At 41.6% G+C, this 13688-nt stretch overlaps 2 protein-coding genes across 3 annotated transcripts in view; one reads left to right on the forward strand and one right to left on the reverse strand.

The window, feature by feature from the left end:
• ALG1 (ALG1 chitobiosyldiphosphodolichol beta-mannosyltransferase) overlaps window positions 1-13688 on the reverse strand; it is a 488005-nt gene that overhangs the window by 70479 nt on the left and 403838 nt on the right. The window lies entirely within an intron of this gene.
• Window positions 1-13688, forward strand: part of C14H16orf89 (chromosome 14 C16orf89 homolog) — a 69984-nt gene that overhangs the window by 1075 nt on the left and 55221 nt on the right. Inside the window, exon 2 of the mRNA XM_029577245.1 lies at window positions 4713-4814. Coding sequence (XP_029433105.1) covers window positions 4713-4814 — 102 coding nt within the window. The remainder of the gene's footprint in view (window positions 1-4712; window positions 4815-13688) is intronic.

Below are 13688 nucleotides of genomic sequence, written 5' to 3' on the forward strand. Positions count from 1 at the left end.
GCGCCCGTTTTTTAGTGCTGGGTGCCTTCCCGAGAACTCCTGCCTGACGTGTCTGCTTCCGTGTGTCTCTCATCACAACAATACTGCATTTTGCAAAATATACCAGGTACCTATGGGCATGATGTAGTAATATATTTTTCTATTACAGACAGAAATCTTCAAAGTTGAATTCCATATCTCGAACCAATCATCCACTTCTAAGTTCAGTATTTCAATATTCTATAAGCACCTTATCTGTTTCTGCATCCTGCCCTACTGCATTTAAAAAGGAACTTCTAAATGTAGCTTTCAGAAATGGTGAAGAGTGTGCAATTATTTTTTCCACATCATTCTGCTTTTGCAGATCCCCGATCCTTCACCCCAGTAGGCACATCCCTACGAAGCTGTAAGTAAAGTAAATGTGTATGCGCTGGAATCTTATGCATCTTCATCAATTCAGCAAAGGTCTTAATATTTGACTCTTCCCAATGTTGGCTCCCAAAAATTCAGGCCAGCTCTGCACCAGATACCCATATCAGAAGAGAAAGTCACCAAAGGAGTATCAGAAAAAGATGAAGGGGAGAGAATGTCTGTGCCCTAACCCCTATTATTTTATTTATACTATGCCAAGAATGTGAGCAATATCTATAAACCTTTTTTTTCTTTTTAACTCGTGACTGAATTTGCTAGCTAAGCAACGACACAAGAATGTGGCCCATCATCCATGAATTCATGGACTCTGCCCCCTCCAAAGATTTTCCAAAATATAGTGCCTACTAGATTTTAGCACTAAGCATGCTGTTATAAAATTGCCCTCTAGATTTGATTTATGCAGACTCTTCATTTTTAGGTTTCCATGTTTTGTTTTAAACTCTCAGTGCATTTGCATGCTATTAGCTTACTTTATTCGGAGTTAAGATATATATATATTTTTTTTTTTTAACATGAGAGCAAAGGAAATGGGCACTAAAGTTCTGCAGATATTTTTTTACTCGCGCCTTATTTTATCAGGGCTTGAATTGTGGAGATTGTTAAAAATGGGTTTTCTTTAGGGGGATGGAGAAGGAGGGTCTTTTAGCAATGAATATTTTTCATTATAGAAACGGCCCATCTCCACTGGTGCTCCTACTCCTTTTCTCTTTCTCATCTTCCCCTCGTTCACCATCTTTTTATCTCCTCTCACTTCTTCCTCTCCTCCTTGTCCAGCTCCACTGCCCCTTTGCTCTCTTATCCTCCCCTGTGCTCCCATCCTCCCCTTGCTTCCCTGACTTTTCTCCTTTATTTCTCTCCCCCTCACTCCCTTTTGTCCTTCTCATCCCCTTTTGCTGACACTGCTCTGCCTCCTGCTCATACAAGTCAGCTCCTCACAACCGTAGGCCTATTTCTTCAAGCCCACGTGAACCCACTCTGTGTGGCAAAATTCTTCCCCAGTTCGACCATGCCAACTTTTCCCACTCCAGGCCTGATCAAGGCAGCTCCCAACTGCAAACTCACTTCCTGCTTCCAGCCTGTGGAAGCTGGCTCCTGACTGTTGTTGCTTCCACTGGAGAAATGGTGCCTTTGGTTGCTGTTGGATCACGGTTGTAGTGGCTACAAAAAAATAGCACTGGTGTCCGCATGCAAGCATTTGAGAAGCATTGCACTATGGGATACATGCAACTGAGTTTGCTCTCCCTATAGACTCCACTGCATACACTGAACACTGATCTCAGGGGATTCATGGGGAGACGTGATAACAAAGCTATAAAATAAGTAGGGTATGAAAAAAATCTGGAATCAGTGCTGCAGTGAATAAAGCCTTATTGTTTGGGTCTTATTTAATATGCAAGAGCAGCTCACAATAAAGTGGAACAGTTTTGTTTCTGGTGGCATCTTCATTAAAATGACTCATTTTGCCTGGAGAAGGTTCAAAAAAAAGAAGAGGGATTTTTTTTTTTCCTTTTTCAAATTCACTTGAAGGAAACGGTAGGTCAGGAAATATTTACTGCCACCTGTTACCTTAGCTTACACCTTCTGGGCTCTGACTTGCTCCTCCCAGAAATGTTCCTTATATAAGTGCCTGTCACATTGTGTGCACCATACAATTCTAGCAATGTCTCTGACACTCTTTCTGCTGGGAGTCTTTCTCCTCAACTCCAGCCCATCAGAAAGCAAGGATCAGTTTGGGAAACTCCTTTCAGCTCTAGAGCGGTTGGCTGACTTCATGGGGAAGCAATGTGACAGAACTAATCTGGATGGATTAATAGGGTTTCTGTTTTTGCAAGGTAACTCAGCTACTTAAGATAGTTTCTTTCTACACTGGAAATAAAATTGCATGTAACATCCTTCATCCAAGGTGTTGTGTGTTAATTGTTTGGATTTGGGGTTGTTGTTTTTTCCAGTAGAAAAAATGTGCTTCTTTTTAAATTAAAATATTCACACTCACCATGCCTTATCTGGCACAGAATTCTACTAATAATTCATAAGCTAAATGATTGCTTAACATAGCAAAGCTTTGCTAGAGCATTCTTCGTAAACTGATTCTTTTTATTAGTGAAAGCAGCTTGCAGAATGACTTTCAACCGGGTAAGCATTCCATGGTTTCAGAAAGTGAAGCAATCTCTCTCCTTCCTGAATCATTCTTAGGTTGGTCCAATGAAAGCTACTGCTGCCTTCAAATAATCTGGTGATAAGTAACTGTCATGATTTTTTATCTACACTTGGGTCCTTCTTTTTTCAGTTTTTATTTAATTTTCCCCAATAATTTGTTTATTATAACCAACAAAAAAAAACAAAAAAACTGGAGAAATTCAGTGGGGGGAAAAATAAGTTTTTTTCTTTTCCTGTTGATTTTCTGCTGTTTTTTTGTTGGTTATAAGAAACACTGTTAAGTTCCCAAGAAAAATTAAAATGAAAACTGAAAATGAAGGTCCCTAGTTATGCCATATAATATAGTAAATGGCAGTAGATAAAGACCAAAATAGTCCATTCAATCTGTCCAGCAAGGTGTTTACAGTTGTAGCTGCGACTCTTTGCAAGTTAATCCCCCTTCCCCACCCCCATGCAGAAATAACCACAGGTTATTCTGCTTCTTCATTCCCTTCCTCTAGCTACTTGCAATCCCCTTTGTTTATCCCTTACCTTTTTGAATTGCATTACTGTTCTTGTCCTCGCCTCTTAGATTTAGACTTATTGTTTATTTTTGCATTTAATATTGTATTTGATTATTGTATTTTTGTAAACTGCTCTGGGTCAAACTTTTGCTTGAGTTAGGTATCATCTAAGTGTTATATAGCATAATGTAATATAAAATAGTTAAAACCCAGTTCCACAGGTGCACTTGTATTTCACTTGAAGGACCATACACAGAGCTATTAATATTACTTTAAATAAAAGTAATTAGTTGTATATGATGAATTAATTGCTTAAAGGTGAGTAGTTATCTCACTATATGATTTGCTATGTTAGTATAGTGGTCATTCTATCAGTTAAGCTCCAATGAACATATTTGCATTGACTGTTAGGAATATTTACTGATTTATTTCATTTCCTTAAATTCTGCTCTTGGTGTCTCATCAAAAGTTGTCCCTTAACTAGAATAAAAAAAAAGATTCTCATGTGGACACATAAAAGCAGCAATTTTCTACATATTTCTCATAGGTAAAAAGTATTTACATGCATAAAATTGACTTTTGAACATTGCTAAACTAACTAATGTGCAGGTAAAATTGCATGCAAAATGTAACAGCAGGGGTACTTTTACCTGCTGCAAACAGTACTGTGAGCTGTTTTTCTGCTGTTGAGAAAAGGGGCATTCCTAGGTGTGGAGGGAAATCAGAGGAGTGACTGTAAATACACATTACTACTTTTTTTTTTTTTTCCCTGTCATTTTTTATGTGCCCTTTTACTAGTCAAATAATGTTTTCTTAAAGTGGGTTGAGGCATTGTGGCTGTAGGACAGGAAGAGATTTAGGTCTTGCACATAAGTAATCAAGGAATTTGATACTACAAATAATGTTTTCTTAAAGTGGGTTGAGGCATTGAGGCTGTAGGACAGGAAGAGATTTAGGTCTTGCATATAATTAACCAAGGAATTTGATACTACATGGCACTAAGGTAGCTCACTTTTCTGCAGGCAAAAAGCCCTCAGGTAAAAATTTAAGTTTATTTCAAACAAAATATAAACCTTGAACAGTTTTCTGGTAATAAGGCAGACAATAAGTCCTGGAAAATAAATACATGTTCTTACAGTGTACAGTAAAATATGCATTCAACAAGAAAATTCTTAGAAACAGATTACTTTTAAAACTGTTACAGATTACTGAATGCTTTTTCATAGATGGGGGGTATAAAGGAGAGAAGAAGTCAGCCTCCCTGAATTATAATACCCAGTTCAGTAGAGAAGGTGCTTTAGCCTGATGTCAGATTGATCCTGGGCATGAGAAAGATTTTGGATGGGGCTTATAATTTACAAGACATTGGAAGAGATTCTACAGCCTCTGTTTTCCCTGAGGATTCATTTAAGAAAGCTCCCTAGTGTACTACTGGTGGGGTGGGAAAATACTTTATCTGGCCAGAATTATACATACAAGGTGTACTGTCTACATGCAATTTATGTAATCCACCAGCCAGCTCCTGACTGACTCCTTTTAAAGGGTTAGAAAGCAACTAGCTGGTGCTACCGACAAGTGCCTTCACAGACACCCAATTCCGAAAATGCTTAGAAAAATAAGGAACTGCGTCATCTTTGCTAGATACTATGGAGCAGTCTGAATTTGGAAAGCTAAAGTCCGATTCCAGTGCTACTGAGGAATTTCTGGTAGATAAGCGGACAATGCTCGGAGAGATTTATCCAGGTAAATAGGTATTCACTTTGATAGATTGCCCTTTTTGAAAGTTGTCCCTCACAGAAGTGGAATATGCATACGGACTCTCAAACTTTTAGCCAAACTAAAAAGAGGCATTCCTGGTGGGGGGAGGCAGTGTTTAGGTCAGGGGAAGATAACAGCGGGTATTGATCTTCACAATTACGAATGCTGTTTAACCACTGATTGGCCATAGACAGGGCAATTCCAAATAACCTGCGGTTCTGGCAATCTATGTTGCAGAATACTTTCAGAGGAAACCTGCCTGAATATGTTTCCTTTGAAAATGTCCTAAAAAGTGCCTGTGTACCTTTGCACCTTCTATTTCAGAGGTCAATTAGCATACTAATAGGAGGTAAAATGGCACATCTCGATTTGAATATCAAATGCATGCAGGCTGTTTTATTTCCCCAACTTTACATCCCTGGGAACATTTATTTTTAACCTGGCTACAAGTAGGCACTCTGATAGCACATAGGTACTTTTAGCCATGCTGAGAGGGAAATTTCTAATCAGGGCAATCCACCTGGGTGAAGACCATTTCACCTGGATGAATCACTTTGAAGACTGTCCTCAGAAAATGTAGGTGCAAATGTACATGGCCACTTGGTGCATGAATGCATGCATTGCAGCCAACTTTTATAAGGGAACTACCCAGGTGATTTACCTTAGAAAATTACCTACACGGTCCATGTGTACTAAAGTGTGTGTGTCCCTTGCATTACCACTGGCTGTTGAAAATTGGCTCCTAAATGGTTACAGGATCCTACATCTCAGAGGTTTGGGCTTTCATTTACTGAACAGCAGCCAGATTTACCTACTTATCTGCTATCATAAAAGGGGATATTCACCTGCTATTCAGTGTATTTGGAAGGTATGGGGAAAAAAATATTTACATCATACAAGTGACGAGATAGTCTATACCCTCTGTTGGAATCTGCTCCTCCTCTGTCCTTGCCCTCCAAAAGTGCTAATCACTCTTAGATATGCTGCTTTCAATCAGTTGTCAGAGATCCCTATCCCAAATACACTTATTGCTGCTCAGTGCAGGAGACGGCTCTTCCCTCTCCAGATGTGCCCATTCATAGAAACATAGAAGTGATGGTAGAAAAGGACCTCATGTCCCATCCAGCCTGCCCAGCAAGCTCTCATAGTTAGGTTCCCATACTTATCAGTTACTCAGACCACCAAGGTCAGGGCTTGTTGGTTACTGTTTGAGTCCAATTTCCTCCCCCCCCCCCCTCCCCCCCAGCCGTTGAAGCAGAGAGCAATATTGGATTTGCATCAGAAGTGTAGTATCAGGCTTTTTGGTTAAGGGTAGTAACCGCCATATCAAGCAAGTTACCTCCATGCTTATTTGTTTTTCCAGACTGTATAGTTCAATGTCCTTGTTGGTTGTTGTCTGAATCCAATTCCTCTTTTCCCCCTGCTGTTGAAGCAGCAAGCAATGATTGAGTTGCATCAACAGTATGAAGGCTTATTTGTTCAGGGTAGAATCCACCACACCAGCAAGTTACCCCCATGCCTCTTACTTCATTCCCCTCCCCCCTTGCCTTTAGGGATCCACAGTGTTTATCCCATGCCCTTTTGAAATATTGTACCATTTTTGTCTTCACCACCTCCTCTGGCAGGGCATTCCAGGCATCCACCACCCTCTTCATGAAGAAATATTTCCTGACATTGATTCTGAGTCATCCTCCCTGGAGTTTCATTTTGTGACCCCTAGTTCTATTGAATTCTTTACAGCAGAAAAGGTTTGTTGTGATTGTGCATCTTTAAAACCTTTCAAGTATCTGAAGATCTGTATCATATCTCCTCTGCTCCTCCTCTCCTCCAGGGTATACATATTTAGGTCCTTCAACCTCTCCTCATAAGTCATTTGATGGAGAACTCCCACCATTTTGATCATCTTTCTCTGGACCACCTCCAACCTTTCTATGTCACTTTTGAGATATGGTCTCCAGAACTGAACGCAGTACTCTAGGTGAGGCCTCACCAAGAACCTGTACAAGGGGATTATCACTTCCTTTTTCTTACTAGATATTCCCCTCTCTATGCAGCCCAGCATTATTCTAGCTTTAGCTATCACCTTGTCACATTGCTTCGCCATCTTTAGATAACTAGACACTATCACCCCAAGGGCTCTTTTTCTGTTCCGTGCACAGCAGCGCTTCAACCCCCCATCGCATACAGTTCCTTCGGATTACCGCATCCCAGATGCATGACTCTCACTTCTAGGCATTAAATCCCAGTTGCCATATCTTTGACCTTTCTTCAAGCTTCCTTAAATCACGACTCATTCTCTGTACTTCCGACATGTCCACTTTGTTGCAGATCTTAGTATCATCAACAAATAGGCAACCTTTACCTTCTATCTCTTCCACAATGTTGCTCACAAAGACGTTGAATAGAAATGGTCCCAACACCAATCCCTGCAGCACTTCACTTAACACCATTCTCTCTTCAGAGTAGGTTCCATTTACCATTACATACTGTCTATTCATCAACCAGTTTGAAATCCACGAAACCACCTTGGCACTCACTCCCCAAGCTTCTCATTTTGTTCATGAGTCTTCTATGTGAGATCGTATCAAAGGCTTTACTAAAATCCAAGTAAATCACATCAAGTGCTCTTTCCTGATCAAATTCTCTAGTCACCCAAAGAAATCAGATTTGTCTGACAGGATTTTCCCCTGCTGAATCTGTGCTGTCGCGGATCGAGCAAGCCACCAGACTGTAGGTAGTTCACTATCCTTTCTTTCAATAGAGTCTCCATTAAATTTTCCCACCACTGAGGTGAGACTAACCAGCAGCCTGTATTTCCAGCCTCCTCTCTGCTCCCACACTTGTGAAGCGGGACCACCACCGCTCTTCTCCCCTCACTCAGCACCACTCCTGTTTCCAGGGATCTATTAAACAGGTCACTCAGCGGATCCCCCAGCACCTTTCTGAGCTCCCTTATTATCCTCGGATGAATCTCATCAGGCCCCATGGCTTTGTCCACTTTCAGTTTTCCTAACTCTTCCCATACATTCTCTTCCATAAACAAGGTTCCGTCAAATCCACCCCCAACCACAGCCTTGTAAACCAGCAACGGTCCTTCTCCAGGGTCTTCCTTAGTGAACACCTTTTCGTCGTCTTTCCACACATTGATCCTTTTCACCTTTCACTATACCACTTCGGACCTTTCTTCTTTCTCTGATGTATCTGAAAAAAATTGTCTCACCTCTTTGGCAATCTTTTCTTCGGTCAGAATTTTTGCTTTCCTAATTACTTTCTTCATCTCTCTGTTTAACAAGATATTCTTCCCTGTATTCCTCTTTTTGGGATCCTTTATATTTCTTGAATGCTGTTCTTTTTATTTTTATTTTATCAGCTACCTCCTTTGAGAACCGGATAGAAAAGTAAATAAAAGCAAGAGAAATAAGAAACCTAACAAAGATTAGTTGCCTTTGTAATTGCTCCTTTTAGTTTGGCCCACAGTTGTTCCAACTCTCCCATTTTCTCACAGTTTTCAAGTTCCATCTCCAGAAATTTTCTTATTTCAGCGAAGTCTGAATTTTTGAAGTTCAAAACTTGGGTCTTCGTGTGACTTCTCCATATCCTATTTGCAATATCAAACCATACCATTTGATGACCACTGGTGCTAAAGTGGGCCCCCTCCTGGACATTTGAGATGCTATTCCTTTTGTGAGCACTAAGTTGAGAATAGTTCCCTCCCTCGTGGGTTCATTATCATTTGTTTAAACAGAGCCCCCTGCAGGGCATCCACTCTCTCTCTATTTCTGTTAGATTCTGTAGAAGGGATCCTCCAGCAGATTAAAATCTCCAATCAACACATCTCCCTTCCTTCCCACCTTTTGGATGTCTTCAATCAGCTATCTGTCTAGTTCTTCCGTTTGAGTCTGACGCCTATAAACCACTCCAGTAGGATGGCCCATAATACTTCTTCTCTACCCCCTATTCCTTGAAGTTTAGTTGCCTAGATATTGTTTTTGACATAAAGAGCTACTCCTCCCCCTTTACTGTCCCTCTCTGGCCTTAACAAGTTATAGCCCAGCATAGCCATATCAATCATGAGATTCCGTGAACCACGACTCTGTAACAGCAACAACATCCAAGTCCACCTCCGCCATTAGGGCTTGCAGGTCTGGGACATGTGGGCTGCATACTTGTGAAGGATGGGTGTCTTTGGGTCATATGTCTTGCTCTACCTGTGCCCACTGTAAACTGCTTTTTCATGGGTTTTTGAGTTCTCCTTGATAATGGTGAAATGATTCCTGAATTATACTGTAGAGTGGGTGTGGATTCTTGTTAGTTGCTGATATTTTCTTTATTGCAGCTAATTCAGCCTTAAGGTGAGCCAGTTCCTCTTTCATGGAAGAGAGTTCTGAACAAATGGGGCAACCTAGTTTGATGTTACCCAGGTAGAAAGTCCATCAAGTTAGGTTGAGAGAACATTGTACAAATCTCATCTTTGGGTGAGTTTCCTCACTCCGAAGGACATCAAATCTTCACAAGATTTGATGAAGATTTGATGAAGACGTACAAACATCAAATCTTCACAAGATTTCATGTTTGTACGTCTCACTCTGAATGTCAAAGTGGTCCCTAACCCATAGACTACTACCTAAACCTCACCTCAAGTAACTAGGTAGGCCTCTTATAGAGGTATAAATACCTAACTACTATAAGGGCCTTATAGCTAGTCTCTCTCTCTCTCTCTCTCTCTCTCTCTCTCTCTCTCAATTGCAACAATTGTGATACTTACCGCAAAGTGCGAAAAAGTTATCGCACTCTGCAGTAATACCTATGTGAAGCAGCAAGATAGCTCATTTTGCGATAAATAGGCTATTACCATAAAACACACCCCTTTTCCTATTGCATGTGATATTTACTGCATTTTGATAAATCCAGGCCTTATAAATTAGAATAATAAATAGCTTATCTGATGCAGAACTCTTGTAAAATGCCTCTGGTCAGTCTTCCATCCAGGACAACATGTGCTTAGGAATTCTGTTCCCAATCAGGTAGCTCTAGCTCAACCCTCCCCCAATTATCTAGTTGAAACCAGTTTATTGGGTACCCCAGTGAGTCATAGATTTGGATTTAAAAATATTAAATAGCAAATATATTTTCACCTAGCCAGCAAACACTAAAGTCAAGCAGTAACCCAGAGAAAGAACAGCAGGAAAAAAACAGTATCTAAATAAATGCTTTTTTTTTTTTGTTTGTTTAGCTTACTTCAACCACCCACACATACAGCTTATGGTACAGCAGAAACCTAAACACCTTAGGGCCGGATTTTAAAAGGGTTACGCGCATAAGTTACGCGCATAAGTTATGCGCGTAACCCTTAAAAAAAAGCCCCCTTGCACGCGCCGAGCCTATTTTGCATAGGCTCGGTGACGCGCGCAAGCCCCGGGACGTGTGTAAGTTCCGGGGCTTCACAAAGGGGGCATGTCGGGGGCGTGTCGGGTGGGCGGCGCAAATTTCGGGGCGGGGCAGGAGGTGTGTCAGGGGCGGGATGCCAGCCCGGGGGCATGGTCGAGGCCTCCGGACCAGCCCCCGGGTCGGGTAATGACACGCCAGCAGTGGCTGGGGCGCGCAGGTGAGGGGAGGCGGAAAGAAAGTTCCCTCCGAGGCTGCTCAAAATTTTTTAAAATTTTTTTAAAAATTAGAAAAATTAAAAAATATAGTTACTACACCTTAGGTAAATAGACCTAGCCACATATTAATACATTCTCAGAATTATGTCTATGTAACATTCCTTCAACAGTATCCCCAGTATATCCTCTATACCTATAAGTATCCTTATTCTCTAACGCAGTGGTTCTCAACCTTTTTTCTATCAGGACACATGAGAGATGATGCTCACGTGCATGGCACACTGAACACAGGACCATCATGGGACTAAATATAAACATACTCTGCATCCACGGGAATCTTGGGCTTCCTAACAATGAGTGCATAACAGAACTAAGACATTTCCCTGTTTAACTCACCGTACAAAAAAGATATTCTGATTCTGGTGTCATCTCAATAACAGCATCACAAAGTTCCTCTACTACCAGATGCATTGTAAAATAATACAAACAAACCCCACTCTGTACATGTCTATCAAACCTGCCACACCTCAGCAGCACTAACCTCAAGAAATGAAACAGCAATAGCCCTACCCATGAAGAGGCAGCGGTTCACCACCAGTGCAATATCATATTGAGAAACTACAATAAATAAGACTGACATAAATACCTACACGCTACTAAACTACCTCACATCAGTCACACACATGCAGAATACAGACAGACCTACCTTCAGCTAATATGGAATAAAATACCACAAATTACAAATGTGGAATGGAAACACCAAGACCTTTTACATGCAGTGCAAAACTGGAGAACTAGAAACAAACATATTTCCTTCTACACTAAGCAAAGTTCAAAGACAGAACAAATGCCTATTCTCAAAACTGACATATTATGGCTCTTGTACCTCAACACTCCCCTCTATGGCCCCATCACCCTTCACTTCTCCCAACCACTCAGTCTTCCCTTCACATGCTCATATCCCTGTCCAACGTTTTCTCCTGCACCTCTCTCCCTGCCTTTCCCTCTCCCTCTCCCTACCCAGGACACCTCTGACCACCTCTTTCCCACCCCTTCCTGCTCAGCATCCCCTGATCTCCCTTCTCCCCCAACCCAGCAACTCCCAGCCCCTCTTTCCTCCACCTCTCCCTAGTCAGCAAACCTAACCTCCTTTCCCCCACCCCTTCCTACCCAGCACATTTCCTCCTCCTTCTGGCTCCCAGCCAGCATACGCCTTCAGTCCAATCCAGAGTCTCCCTGCCGCTTTACCAGCAGCAGATGAGAGCAGGAAGCATTGAGGAGAGGAAGATGAGGCAGCAGCAGAAGTCGGGAGTGGATCTATAGAGCACTCACCTCTCTTCCTCATGCTCCTGCTTTCATGTCCAGGCCCCATGGGGTGAAGAGAGCATCAGCAGCCTCACTGCCAGGCCAGGCAGAGGAAGATAAAGTTGGTGTCCCATATGAACAGGAGTTGGTGATATCTCGCTCTGATCTGGGTGAAAGACAAGGAAATAACCTCCCCCTGGGCCAGGAAGAAGAAAAGGAAGCAAGAAAGGCTCTCTCATATACCCAATAAGGGAGAAAACAGCCAACTCCTGACCAGTCTGTACTCCCTCACTTTTAGCTCAGGCTCTTGCCTCTGGCAGAAGCAATGTCAAGTCCTACCTGAGTCAACCCCTTAAAGGTTCATGAGTTTGATCATTTGGAGGCATTGAAATCACTGTCAGCTGATGATTCCCTGCTCATTTTAAGAAGGCTACTTTGAATGGAAAACACCACTGCCCTTGGGCTAGACATATAAAAATTTCAAGCCATTAAAGTCTGTTTACTTTTGGCAGGTAATTATTTATCCCCTGCTCTCAGCTCAGAAATAAACTTTTTCCTTTTTTTAGACTGGCTTAACTGTGACGGAGATTTACAGTTTAATTTCTGTTTACTTTCTGTTTACATTCCTCAAGAGGCTTTTTTAGGCCTCTTGATATCATATGATCAGGATGGGTTGGTTACTACAATTTTTCAGAAACAGACTGATCGAACACTTTGTTAGCTTTTGGTAGTCATCGCCCTTACTCTTAAAGCTAATATTCTGGTCAGCCAATTCTTCTGTCTACGAAGTTTATGCACTTTGAAGGAGGAATATCTGCATCAGGCTAAATAAATGATTGCATGCTTTATAGCAAGGGGTTACCCATATCGCATACTGAAGCAAGCCTTTAAACTTGCCCTGTATATAAATTATGACTTGCTCCTTCAACCACAAACACGACCATAGTCAGATCACCTCACCTGCATATTGCCATACTTTGCCCGCGCTAGACAAATTAGTTCCATCATTAGACGTCACTGGCCTATGCTATCTTTGCACGATTGTTTCAAGGGCCCGCTGTGGTCTTTTCACCGCAAGAGAAGTTTGCGGGATTGCCTTGTACACTCCAAGTTACGCACTCCCGTCACTCAGGCTCCTTTGCCCTTGGGGCACCGTCCATGCGGCCACTGCTCAGTTTGTTCACATTCTTTGTCACTTAACCTCTTTTAAAGATCCAGCCACGGGCTCTGAATATTCCCTTCGCTTTACAACATGCCTGTCTGCAGGTGTTATCCATGTTATTTGTCCCTGTCATAAATTGTATGCGGGTAAAACTGCACGTCCTATTAAAACACTCATGATTGAACACCTTTCATGCATCCGAATCCCGCGGGAGGAAGCTCTCTTAGTATCACACTAGATATCTTCCTCACACTCTGTGTCTGACTTGAAGTTTTTTGTGATTGATGTTCTAACCTCCCCTTTGAGGGGTGGACATTTCTCTGATCAATTGTTTTGCAGGGAACAAAAGTGGATTTTTACTCTTCACCCACAGCACCCTTTTGGACTTAATTCAGATATTGAGTGGATAGACTTTGTGTAGACAACTATATATTTTGGCATGTGTTATACTGGCATGAGAGTCTGTCCTTGTGTATTAGTGCTTTAATTTGCTATATTATTGCCCAATATGTATCATTTGACTGTTTGCTTTGATCACTACTTTCTGGCACTTGTTTTGCTCGCTGTATTTACTAAGTTTTGACATAATATATTCTCTAGATCACTACACATTGGTCTTTTAAATGATGACATCATTGCCTGTGAGCTGATTGGTCCACATTCATACCATGTGACTGCCTATGACTGGCTTAGCAGTATTTTGGTGCCCTCGTCGGCGTTCAAGTTTGCTGATATGTGTTTACATTGTGTGCGGACTCCTGACATGAACGGAATGTGCCAATAATAGGA

Source organism: Rhinatrema bivittatum, chromosome 14 (genome assembly GCF_901001135.1).
Source record: "Rhinatrema bivittatum chromosome 14, aRhiBiv1.1, whole genome shotgun sequence".
Lineage (NCBI taxonomy): Eukaryota > Metazoa > Chordata > Amphibia > Gymnophiona > Rhinatrematidae > Rhinatrema > Rhinatrema bivittatum.